This window comes from Saccostrea echinata, unplaced genomic scaffold (genome assembly GCF_033153115.1).
Source record: "Saccostrea echinata isolate AGI-Se365-2 ecotype Australia unplaced genomic scaffold, CSIRO_AGI_Sech_v1 ptg000002l, whole genome shotgun sequence".
Taxonomy (NCBI): domain Eukaryota; kingdom Metazoa; phylum Mollusca; class Bivalvia; order Ostreida; family Ostreidae; genus Saccostrea; species Saccostrea echinata.
The window spans coordinates 8,147,463-8,160,003 of record NW_026889751.1 but is presented as its reverse complement, the minus strand read 5'-3'; the positions used below and the strand labels follow the sequence as shown (position 1 = coordinate 8,160,003).

Below are 12,541 nucleotides of genomic sequence, written 5' to 3'. Positions count from 1 at the left end.
AATTTTTGGTTTAATGATATATAAAGTAAACAAATTCATGGGGTATTTTTATCATGTCTTCAGGCTTTTGTGTATGGCAGTGCCCTGGAGAAGACTGCTGCCAATGAAGTGTGCTGTGGATTAAACAAGATCTCTAAAGGACTCGGTTGTTGTAATTATCAAGGATACAATCCCTACACTCATGTCTGTGCTGATTTCTCCAGCATGGAAAATGGTAAAGTTTTAGTTTTGGTGTTTACATGTATTTTTGAGCTAAGCATGGTATTCTGAATAATAAAAGTTTCTCCTGTTTTGGATTTTCTGTGATAAAATATAAGCATTTACAGGTTGTGGTGTTGGAAAAACTTGCAACATGGCCGATTCTAACACTTCATTCTGTGACCGCTGCAATTTCAACAAGAACTCCCTTATTTGTGGTTCATGGAGTGGCAGTCACATGACCTCTACACCAAAAGCAGAGCCCTCTGGTGACTGCATGCTAAGAGAGGAGACTGTATTCAGTGGATTAAATGACGCATTCATAGGTTGATATTTTTTAACTGTTTACTTGTGTTCTTCGATGTTTTACTTTTGTTGAAATGCCTTTTTTCTCAGAAGGATAGACAGACAAATTGATTTCTAGTGTATGTTATATTCTACAGGCAATCACAAAAAAGTATTATGTCAGGGGAGTCTTTTTTAGATCTGCTAAGAAGATTTAAAAGCTTAACATACATGTATATTAAAAGAGGCAAAGGATAAATGCCCTTCTCTGTGTCAATTATCTGTTTACTTCTTTTCCTTCAAAAATTTTATCTAATTTGATATACAATCTGATGTTTATATCATGTGCTATGCTGGATATTTTCTTTCTTACAAACTTCAGTTTTCAGTACATATTGTGAATTGAGCAATTGTTAGACAAAAACACATAAAGATCATTCAAATAGTCTAAGGTATTTAAAAAAAATGAAAACATTTTACAAATTTGCTTTAGAGAAAGGCAGCTATGGATTTCAGGGTCACTTGGTCTAAGGTTATGATAAAGATTTGAGCATATGAAATACTACTACATGTAGAATACTTGATAGCTCACTTTAGGATAAAGTGAGCTCTTTTGATGAGAGAGTGTCTAGCATTCTTCTCCAGTTGTATGTCATCAGTAAACCCTTACTTCCCCATTTTCAACTTCTGCATAGCCACTTGGCCAATTTCAAACTTTGCAGATGGTATCTTCAGTTAGAGGGGAATTTAAGTTTCTTCAAATGGAGGTATACACCCTTTTTTCAGGGAGAGAGGGTGACACTATGGAAGCTAGGGTGGGGTCATATATTTCAAAATCCAAAAAAAGGACAAAATTTAGGTAATGTTTATTTTTTTGATTGAAGATTGGAATTTAATTATATGACCCTTGGGACTGGGTTGGGGCTGCAATTATAGATCAAGATGGACAAATCAATATACATTAGATCAAATAAGCTTACTAGGGGCCCTTTCAATTTTCAAGTCGGAAATTCGTGTGTATTTTTAGCTAATCCCCTTAATTACTTAATATTTTTTAACAGATAACAACTTACAGCCATACTCTGTATATGAATACGTACTGGAAGTTGTGAACAGTGCAGGAGGTACTGGCAGCAGTGTGGTAAAAACAAGGACTTTGGCAGCTGCCCCCAGTGGAGTAGTTCCCCCTGCAGCTACTGTGGACCCCTCCCAAGTCTATGTCATTTATCTCACTTGGGACATGCCACAGAGACCAAATGGTGAATAAGAGCAGTTTACTTTCAGTTGTGAAAATATTTTGAAAACTTGTCCAATTTTCGTTATGTTTTAGGTAGTAAATATAGTGATAGGAAAAATATCTTTATTTCGTTCACAAATACACATGTTAAGTCTATAGAATTCTTGTTAAATAATTGCATTGATATATTTAATGAATGTGATGTACATGTATGTTGTTTTATAGGGGAGATAGCCCATTTTATCCTTTACCGTGATGGCCTGGAGCTCTATAGGGGCCCTAATTTTGAGTTTACTGATGACAAGGCTATTCTACCATACCAGTCCTATGTCTACAAGCTTACAGTTTGTAACGATGCAGGCTGCACAGACAGTCAAGAAGTAAGTCTGGATTTTCTTGTTAACTACATCTGAAGTGATGAGGATATGATATTTCATTAATATGAATATGAAATATAACCTGATCACAATATTAAAAATAGCCTGATTATGGTAAAATATCCTGATTGGGTTTTGATTCCACAGTGATAATGTATCCTTGACTTGTTCAAATCTTTGAATACATATGTGCTTTGAATTTCAGATTTTTCATTTGGTGAACTTAACATTTCTCTTCCAACAAAATATCTAAAGTGTCAATATCATTTATCTCAAATAGTGTATTTTCTTAATTCTGGTGGACAATTTTTACCTTCTTTTAATTGGCCTTTGTATTCTATACAGGTGATGGTAGCAACAGCTGAGGGTGTCCCCGAGAGAATGGATCCTCCCGTTCTCCTCCAGATCCAGTCCGAGAGTGCTGAGGTATCCTGGAAACCTCCATCCAAACCTAATGGTATTATCACCCACTACATTCTCTCAGTGTCAGATGGGCGGACCATTAGAACCATGCAGTTGTCAATCATACTTAGAGGTGAGTACAGGTGTACCTTGTTCATTATAAGATTGATGTGCATGTACTGACTTGTCTTATCTTTAATGCAGTAACAACAAATAATCTTTAAGAACTGCATATGTTTTTCTATCATCTCAAACAAATTATTTCTTCATAGCCACAAATCCCCCCCCCTTTCCCAAAAGAAAAAAGCGAAAAATTACACAATTTCATATGTACATGTATTTTGTAAACAAACAATGAGGCAAACATGAATAAAAAATAAAACACTTTCAATCTCATTTCAAAAAGTAGTAAAAAATACCACCAGAAAGTTAACGTCAAGTAAAATAGGAATGTTGACATGAGAGGAAAGTTTTCAATATCTCAATGGATGATAAAATTTAGCTACATTAGAAATGAACAGATTTTATATCTGGCTTCAGTATAAGAAATATACATAGTGTTTTTATGGATTATGAAAATTTTTATGAGTGGAAAGTCTTCAAACCAGAAAGACCATAGGTGGAAAATCTGAATGGTACTCTACCACTACTAGATGCTGCTTTCTTAAGGGTTCTTAAGGATTCCCCCTCAAATACAGGTAGACATTGAATTCTCTAAAATCTACTTTGCTGAGGTTGGCTTATTTTACAGGCATGAAGCCCTATACCAACTACAGTGTTCGTATTGAAGTCTGCACAAGAGTGGGTTGCACTAGCAGTAAGGAGGTCTCTTTTCAAACCCTACATGCTTTACCGGAAGGTAACGACAATATCAAAATGATTTCTGTGATATTGTAAAACAATGTTCATTTGCTCTTTTATCTCACATATGTGTAATAAATGGTTTCTGATCGTTAACAGGTGTTCTTCCCCCAAGGATTGTCGCTCTCACCACTTCTTCAGTCCTGATTTTCTGGGATCCTCCACTGTCCATTAATGGCCTCCTCAAGTTTTACTCTGTGATGAGAATCTCGTTCAGAGGAGCTAAAAATGTGTATTTTGGTAAGGGCTTGTCCTCATCCGACTCTGGACTGGTGCCTGGAAGTACATACAGTTACTACCTGATAGTGGGGACAAGTGAAGGGAACACCAGCAGTGCCATTAAATCAGTATCCATGCCAACAAATATCCCTGACAACATTCCAGCCCTGAAAACGGTCACTGTACAGAGCAGTTCCCAGATCTTTATGGAGTGGGATCCAATCGTCACATCCTCTGGAACCATTGATCAGTATGGTGTTATACTCAATGCTGGACAACCAACGGAGATTGAGAAGAGAGTCGGTCTAAATTTTTCCACTGTAGTCACTGGATTGAAACCTCATTTTGAATATGACGTTCGATTGGTTGCTTGCTTGGCTGGTGAACCCAATGCATGTGGTATAGGGGCTGGGACGAAGGTTACAACTGAAGAGGCCCCACCCTCTGACATGCAGCCACCAATTTTGACAGCAAAAGGCCCAAACATGGTAGACATAAAATGGACACCTCCACTCTTTCCTAATGGTGATATTATCCAGTATTTGATTTATTACCGGAAATTGGGTTCTCTCATTGAATTCTTGATCAACAGAGTGGAGCCTGAGATTCTACAGATCACCCATGCTGGGAATGACCTCAAACCATACACCCGGTATCAGTACAAAGTTGTGGCTGGGAACAAGAAAGGGGATGCCTCTAGTGGTTGGGCTTTGGTTCGAACTCTTGAGGCACCACCCATAGGACTAAAACGACCAGATATCAGTGCCACCAGTGCTTTTGGTTTCATGATTCAATGGAGTCCTCCTACAAATCCTAATGGGGTTATTTTGGAGTACAGAGTTGTACACAAAGAAATAAAAATAAGTCCAGGGAATCACACAGTGGAGTATCTGTCTATTTCTCCAGATATCTTTAAGACATTGATTAGTGGACTGAAACCTTATTCAAACTATGAGGTTCATTTACAAGTTCTTAACAAAGCTGGAAATGCTTCTTCAGAAACAGTTATTGTACAAACAGATCAGTCTTCTCCAGCCGGTATGCCTGTTGTAAAAGCTGAGAAAATTGCTTCTGGTACTGCTTTGATTTTAAGTTGGGATCCGCCAGCCAAGCCAAATGGAATTATTTCTATATATAGACTGTACGAACTTGGTTCATTAGTAGCTCTCTTTCAAGGTATCAATCGTGAGTTTGAAATGAGGAGACTTCAGCCTTTTACAATGTACACAGTCCAGCTTGAGGCTTGTACAAAGGCAGGTTGTACCAAAGGTGTGTTTCAGAACTTCTTAACTGCAGAAGCTGCCCCCACAAATCAGCCAACACCCAAACCATTGGAAGTTAATGCCACATCAGCCATGATTTCTTGGGCAAGACCTCTTGAACCTAATGGAGTTATTTTAATGTATGAAGTACTGAGGCGTGAGCAGAAAAGACTGACAAAGAGAGAACTCTCCAATCCTGTTGTTGTATATTCTACAAATGATACTCTCAGCTCCTCCTTTACATACACTGATGTGGGTCTACACCCTTACACTGAGTATCAGTACAGTGTCAGATCAACCAATGCCATCAGTTCAGTTCAAAGTCCATGGCAAACTATCTTTACTGAACAGGCTCCACCCCAAGGAGTGGCTTCTCCTATTGTAAAGTATATCCCTGATGTGATTGACAGCTTAAAGATAACTTGGACTCCTCCCTCTGAGGCTAATGGAGTAATCCAGAGTTATCAGTTACAAAGAAATGATAGTGTGCCACTCAGTTTTGACAAAAGTGACAAGTTCGAGTATGTGGACACAAACTTGCTTCCCTATACATTTTATAGTTACAAAATAATTGTTTGCACTGCAGGTGGATGTACCACAAGCACTCCAACCATAATAAGAACAGTAGAATCTCCACCAGTAAAAGTAGAACCTCCTAATCTCGAGGCCATTAGCTCCTCTGCCATAAAAGCTACATGGGCACCCTTAAGTCAAGAAAGTGGCCAAGTCACAAAGTATCAACTTACAATGGATGGGAATAGTGTCTACAGTGGACTCAGCACTGAGCATACTCAAACAGGACTCACGCCATACAAATTATACTCATTCTCTCTAATAATCTGCACTCGAGGTGGATGTACACAAAGTGGAGAAGTGAGTGGGAGGCCACTGGATGATGCTCCCTCTGGTTTACAGAAGCCCACACTAAATGTCCTCAGTTCTCAGTCAATAGAAGTGATGTGGAAAGCTCCATTGAATCCACACGGGATCATCACCTCTTATGATGTCAGAAGAGATGGAGCATTGATCTACACACAAAGTCTCTCCATTTCAGGAAATCTGGTGACCACCTTTACAGACTATGGACTGAGTCCTGGAACAAGTTATTCCTATGTTGTAATAGCAAGAAATAGGAAGGGGAGTGTGGAAAGTCCATCTGCTATTGCCACAACCTATTCTTCTTCTCCAGCTGGTCTTAGTCCTCCTGTTCTAAAGCCTTTGTCCTCCACTTCAATACAGGCTTCCTGGGATCAGCCTGCAAAACCAAATGGACAAATTCAGAACTACACCCTCTTATTGGATGGACAAGTTATCTACACTGGAGGAGCCTCTATGCTCAGTTACACCGTACCTGGTCTTCTTTTCTGGACAGAGTACACCTTCAGGGTGCAGGCTTGCACCAGCAGGGGATGTGAGCTTAGTGAGGGGTCTAAGGCCAGGACCCTGGAAGCAGTCCCAGAGGAACAGCCCACCCCATCTCTACTGGCCCTGGCAGATGACAAAGGGGTGCATGCTGGAGTTTTGGTGACATGGGACCCACCTCTGAAGCCAAATGGAGTCATTATACAGTACAGAGTGTATAGGAGGAAACCAGTATCAGAAATTATAGGTATATTGAAATTAACCTCACATACAGTGCCGTAATGCCATAACTATTATAGCATTTGAATCTTACTGCTTCTTGAGGCCACATTTAAATTTATTATTCAGTAATTCTTTTCTCAAACAAACATTCAAAATAGGGTATCCGTACATTAATTTTCATCCTTCTTTAAATTCCTTGGACATTTTTTGTTTACAGGCGTGTCTTACACAGGGAGGGTATCAGTATACAATGGTACTAAAACAAGAACTAGTGATTTCAACACATTACCTTTCACAACATATCAGTACATGGTGATGTCACTCAACAGTGTAGGTGGGACAGAGAGTGAGTGGTCCAGTGTTAGCACAAAGGAGGCCCCACCCACTGGACTCAGCCCACCTGTTGTTCAGGTAAGCAGGACAAAGAATTTGTATCAACTGATATAACTTTTGTTGAAATATTTTTAGAAAGACTGATTTTGTGTGGCATTAATTTTGAATTTGGACTTTTAGAGTAAAACACACCAGATGATAACTGTTCAATTGAGTCCCCCTACAAACCCCAATGGAGTCATCATCATGTACAGTATTATTGTTAATGGAACAGTGGTATGTTTGCTTTTACTCATAAAGCTCAGAGAGAGAGAGAGAGAGAGAGAGAGAGACAGATGATCTGAAAACTATGTAATTTGCCATTAAATTGAATATAATTTATGGGAGTAAAATTTTAAAAGCACGTGCAATACAACTATTGGGGCCAAATTTGGACAGTTAGTAAATTTATTGATCATTTAAAATGCAGAGAAGCAGTGGTAACATCCTTGTGCACACTGTTGGACAAACAAACTCTCTCCTGCCATTCACCTGGTACTCTCTCCAGGGGCGAGCCTGTACCCAAGGGGGATGTACTGACACTCAAGCCATCCTGGTCCAGACCAAAGCTGCTAAACCTGTGGGACAGGATCCTGTCCTGGTCAGCTTTGCCAATAGTACTACACTCCAGGTGACATGGAACTACCCCAGGGAACCCAATGGAGAAATCATTAAGTAATATTCTCTGTAGAATATTTTATTTATCAATATATGGATAATTGTATAAGTTCAATGAATGCATGTATTTTATGTAGAAATATTTACATGTATTAATGACTTGGATTCCTGTATTCGTTGGGGTTGGATGGTACTGACTGGCCAACATTCTTATTGTCTTTTTAATGTGACATTTATGTTTATGTGCTTCGTGCATATATTTAATCTGTTGACTACAATGAAAACATTTTACCACTCATGTTTAAATTTGCACTACTTGCTCTCAACAGATTTGTACTGAAGCAAAGGTCTAGTTGCCCTTTGACCTGGCAGCCATTTACCACTTCCTGTGTTCTTGGTGAGGTAGTGCGCGTGCACGAAGGCCTGGTTCTTGAGCGGACAATCAGGGGGTTACACCCCTACACTGCTTACGATTTTCAGGTTCTGTCTTTTAACAGTGCTGGAGGGGTAGAAGATGTGAGCTGGACTAGAGCGGAAACTCTACAAACAAGTGAATGCTTTATATTATCATTGATTTAGTTACTGTTAAAATAATTTATTCAATTACAATTAAGGTTACTAGTGGTATGAGAGAAAGATTGGTTTATGACAATGTTTAATTGCTACGTTTTCTCCAAGTGCATTTTTCTACTATGGTTATGCATAAATACATGTAATTAACACTAATTTTTTTTACCAGAACTAATAAATATGCATTTAAAAAAAAAAGATAAACTCCAAAAGTCAGTTGGTAATTTACTAAATGTTTATGTTTTTCAGATCCAGTGTACATAAGGTATCCTCACCACTCCAGGAATGGGAGCCAAGTGTATATTGACTGGACTGATAGTTTTGAGCTGAATGGCAAACTGCGAGAATTTGTCCTGGTCATTAATGACCAGGTAACATTCCGTGGTGTAGGATTCAACAGTTTTCTAGATGAAGAAACCTCTAAAAAGGGTGAGGCTATAAATCTGTGTATCTATTCTGTAGAAACAGTTTTTTTTTTAATTGCATTTCTTGAATTTTTAGCATCTTTTTCAGACATAATGTTTTCCATCACTGCCGTGACTGAGGTAGGACAGGCAGCATCTCCTGCCATAGAGATTCAGTCTCCAGGTAAAATATAATTACTCTAATCATCTTATGAATTTAATAGTTAACTTGGTTTGTTCTTTCACATTCAATTAAGAAGATGAGCAATGCTGTACCAATTTGTATGTAGCATTGTTAAGTTTATTAGGTACTGTTAACATACATGTACTTTTTTCCATGGAGTGAAAATTTCACTGAATCACTATTTCTGTTCAATCCATAGGTAGAAAATTACACTGATTTCATGGATTGCCACTGTATGTCTTAATTGCACTTTAACTATGCTGTGACAAACTTCCGCAGAAAATTTGTGACCTTGTACATAGCGTAAATTAATACCACATGGAAAAAAGTATGTCAACATTTTATTTTATGTGATGTTCTCAATCTTTCTTTCAATAAATGAGCTAAACATTGGTGTACTATTTCTTAGCTGTCCTGTTACTTCAGTTAAGATATATCCTTCAAGATGACTTGTCCTTAAACTGGCATTTTTCAATACACACACATATGCTTTAAACAGAACTATACAGAGAATCCGTATTGAAATTCACCAATTCTCTCATAATATAAACTATTTATTTATGGTGATTTGGAAAAAAAAGGTCAAAAGCATTGATTCATTTCTCTATTAAAGTATTAATTAAATAGGTCATCTCAATGCCTGTTCATGTACTAACTAGTTTAAGGATAAATAACACAAACACAAAAATTTATTTATGGATTGGTATATATTTTTTGAATGATTTTGAATAGAAATGACATAATTAGTAAATTCCCAGGCTATAAAGAAGTTTTCTTTTTTGGTGTTCAAAAATGCAACTTTGTGCCATAAAGTTTTGCACACATGACATTTCTACAGACTTTTGCAAAATTTCTACTATAATTACTCTGGATAACATTATTCAAGTTATATACATGAACTTAAAGCTGTTAGGCTTCTTGCTGATTTCTGAAAAAAGTTTGTGATATTTATCCTTAACTTTAAAGTTTCTGTTACCAGAAATTATTGCGAAGATAACATGTGCTACCCATAGTTAAAACGGTAGTGTTTCTTTATCAGAAACCATAGCCAGGATTACACAAACTCAGACAACATCTGAGGAGTTTTACAAGGAGGTGTGGTTTATGGCACTGATGATTGTGATTGGCCTGATCCTCCTCTTGGTCACGGTTGTCCTGTGTATGAGGTGTGTCCTGTCGTCCAGACCATACATACGTGAAAAGTCCCCCCTCAGAAAGAGAAGGGGAAAATCCAGGGAGGGGTACTCAGACGAAGACACTTCCAGTGGGAGTGTATTTGGAACTGTAAGTTAATAATGGATATTCCTATTGACATTGCTTAGATTTTACAAAATACAGTTAAACCTGTTTATAGTGAAGTGCCAGAGATAAACAATTTTGATTTGTTTAAAACATAATTTGTAATATTCAATAAGATTCATAGAAGGTTTTAAAAGTATGTGGAATGAAAAAATCCCTTCATTGTAAGCATGAATTCATTATAAGTGTCTTCACTGTAATTGTGTTTTACTGTATGTGACAATATAAAAGAAAGAATAATAAAAAAGAAACGAAAAAATTTCCATTATTTCCTTGTAACAGTAAAGTTAGCGTGTCCTTTGAGAGAGACTATGATAACATTGAATTTTGAAATTTAATCAATGTAATACATCAGTTTGAAATGAAGTGTATATTCTGTAATCATGCTTTAGTAATAATGTCTATGGCTATGAGCACTTTCGTACCTATCTGTAAAACTAATGTTACTAAACTTACTGACAGTATTTTTCTACTAATTTGTGATCACAGGAGATGTCACGTCAGTTGTATGGTAGGCGGGGCCATGTTAACCCTGCTCACTCCTACGAGTTTGACTTCACCTCATCTTCAGCCAGCCCTAACTATGATGATGATGATGATGATGGAGATGACTTTATTAATGATGATGACTTCTTCTGGAAAAGAACACTGGACAGTGGATTGGTTGGGCTTTTTTCTCTTCTTACTGAATTTATCAACAAATAAATTTTCTTGATGGTAAAAACGAAGAATTCAATTTTGCTCAAATGAAGAATCATTACCCATTTAAATGGAATTAGGATGAACATTGAGGGAAATTGAACAAATTTCTGCCAAAATTGCTTTTTAGAATCCTTATGTAAATTTCTTCATTTATTGTTGGAAAATACATTCATTTTAATGGAGATCATACAGAAATTAAAGTAGTATTAGCCTGTTGTATTGAATAGCGACCTGTTGTGGTCTATGCAGTGCCCATTCAGGATACATTCTTCATAATCTTTTGGATATTTTATAACTTCTTCAGCTTTTATCATTTTAACTTGCAGAGTTCTCTCAAACATATGGGATTTCTAATAAAAATGTACTCTTGTAAATTGAAATAAGAAGTAAAGAGAAGAGGGTGTTGTCCTTTTAAAATGTTGAATATTTTCATTTCTATAGTAAACACTAGCAAATCCATGCATTGCATAATTGTTTTAGTTTAGACCCTGTATGTTTTTCTGAACTGTTGCTTTATGTTTTTAATAGTTTGATGACATGATGTCACAGGGACCCAGTTACAGCTTCTCCAAGTCACAGAGTGTATTTACTGACACCCATGTGTAATAACGGAGATAGTATTGGGAGGAGATACACCCTCTCCAAGTCACAGAGTGTATTTACCGACACCCATTGTGTGATACCTGGATCTCTAGTATTGGGAGGAGATTGTAAAGTCATCCTCACCTGCTACATCATGGACAAACTCTGTGATTATCAGGGCTGTGAATTCATTCATGCCAAGAAGAGTTCTTGCATGACCCATTGTAAACTTGGTATATACTAGACAAGTTTTTGGGAGCAATTTGTAACATTTAAGATAACTTAATTGCCTTTACAATTGTATTTTTTCTATACTACGTGCAAGTATTTTTGTGAGACTGTAATAAATGGATCATTTGCATTTTAATTACCATTGGATGTTTTATTATTTTTTTTCTGTGCAGCATTGAAATCTTTTTAATGTTATTTCTGATGAATTGGAATGTATTGATCAAATAAATACTCTTGTACATATGTCCTTATATTACTGAAATATTTCAGAATCCTATCATAATCAATTTCAACAAATGCATTAAAAAGGCGATTGAAAAAAAGAACAAAAAATATGTTGAAGTACTTTTGACAGCATCAATTCCCGTTGTTTATATATAGGAGAACCTTTCCACTTCTCACTCTCAACTCACCAATAGCATCCAAAGATAACATCTACAACAGTTTTGAAATAAAAAAAAGCAATTTAAAAAACATCAATAGTGGATTTTTTCCTTTATATAAATGAGACCTTATATCATTTGTTTAAAATCAGATTTTTTCTTTCTTTTTTTTTTTACATAGACCAATTAACATGAAATATACTTGTAGGAGATTGGATTAGTTTTTTTAAAAAATGTGTTTGATATAGTTATCCTGGACATAACTGTCATTGATGTTATCATATATTAAAACAACAGGAGCCTAGGCATCATCTACATTTGTATAAATTAATGGATGCTTTACAGAGTATTGTCCAAGTTTTTCTCATCAAACTTGAGTGTTAGCTAGGGTTCCATCCAAATATGCTACATGTACCAGCATTTTAGCTTCCGCATCCCACAATGCTTCCAATGACCTGCCCAAGAACAGTATATAATTTGCCTGATCATGACAAGGAGGCTGAAGGAGCACATGGCGGGTGTGACCGGTAGACAAGGGATGCTTACTCCTCCATGATACCTGATCCCACCTATGATGTTTTAGAGGTCCATGTTTGTTCTGCTCCCAATTTGTATTGTTTTAATGGACTTAAGAGATTGATTACTGTTTGTTAATAACAAATTGTTATCTTCATATTTCATTTTGACTCATCTCGAAATTGAAAATCATGTAATTACTGCTTTAAGAATGCAGCCCAACAAATATCATTTTTTTAATTGTCAGGAAATCAT

At 36.7% G+C, this 12,541-nt stretch overlaps 1 protein-coding gene across 1 annotated transcript in view; it reads left to right on the top strand.

The window, feature by feature from the left end:
- The window catches only part of LOC133203983 (usherin-like), a 72,620-nt gene that overhangs the window by 41,941 nt on the left and 18,138 nt on the right, over window positions 1-12,541 (top strand). Inside the window, exons 50-64 of the mRNA XM_061339776.1 lie at window positions 64-214; window positions 327-524; window positions 1,545-1,742; window positions 1,946-2,100; window positions 2,443-2,632; window positions 3,251-3,358; window positions 3,460-6,450; window positions 6,643-6,836; window positions 6,939-7,034; window positions 7,228-7,472; window positions 7,745-7,965; window positions 8,235-8,414; window positions 8,499-8,573; window positions 9,613-9,857; window positions 10,362-10,540. Of these exons, the coding sequence (XP_061195760.1) occupies window positions 64-214; window positions 327-524; window positions 1,545-1,742; window positions 1,946-2,100; window positions 2,443-2,632; window positions 3,251-3,358; window positions 3,460-6,450; window positions 6,643-6,836; window positions 6,939-7,034; window positions 7,228-7,472; window positions 7,745-7,965; window positions 8,235-8,414; window positions 8,499-8,573; window positions 9,613-9,857; window positions 10,362-10,540 (5,426 nt within the window). The remainder of the gene's footprint in view (window positions 1-63; window positions 215-326; window positions 525-1,544; window positions 1,743-1,945; window positions 2,101-2,442; window positions 2,633-3,250; window positions 3,359-3,459; window positions 6,451-6,642; window positions 6,837-6,938; window positions 7,035-7,227; window positions 7,473-7,744; window positions 7,966-8,234; window positions 8,415-8,498; window positions 8,574-9,612; window positions 9,858-10,361; window positions 10,541-12,541) is intronic.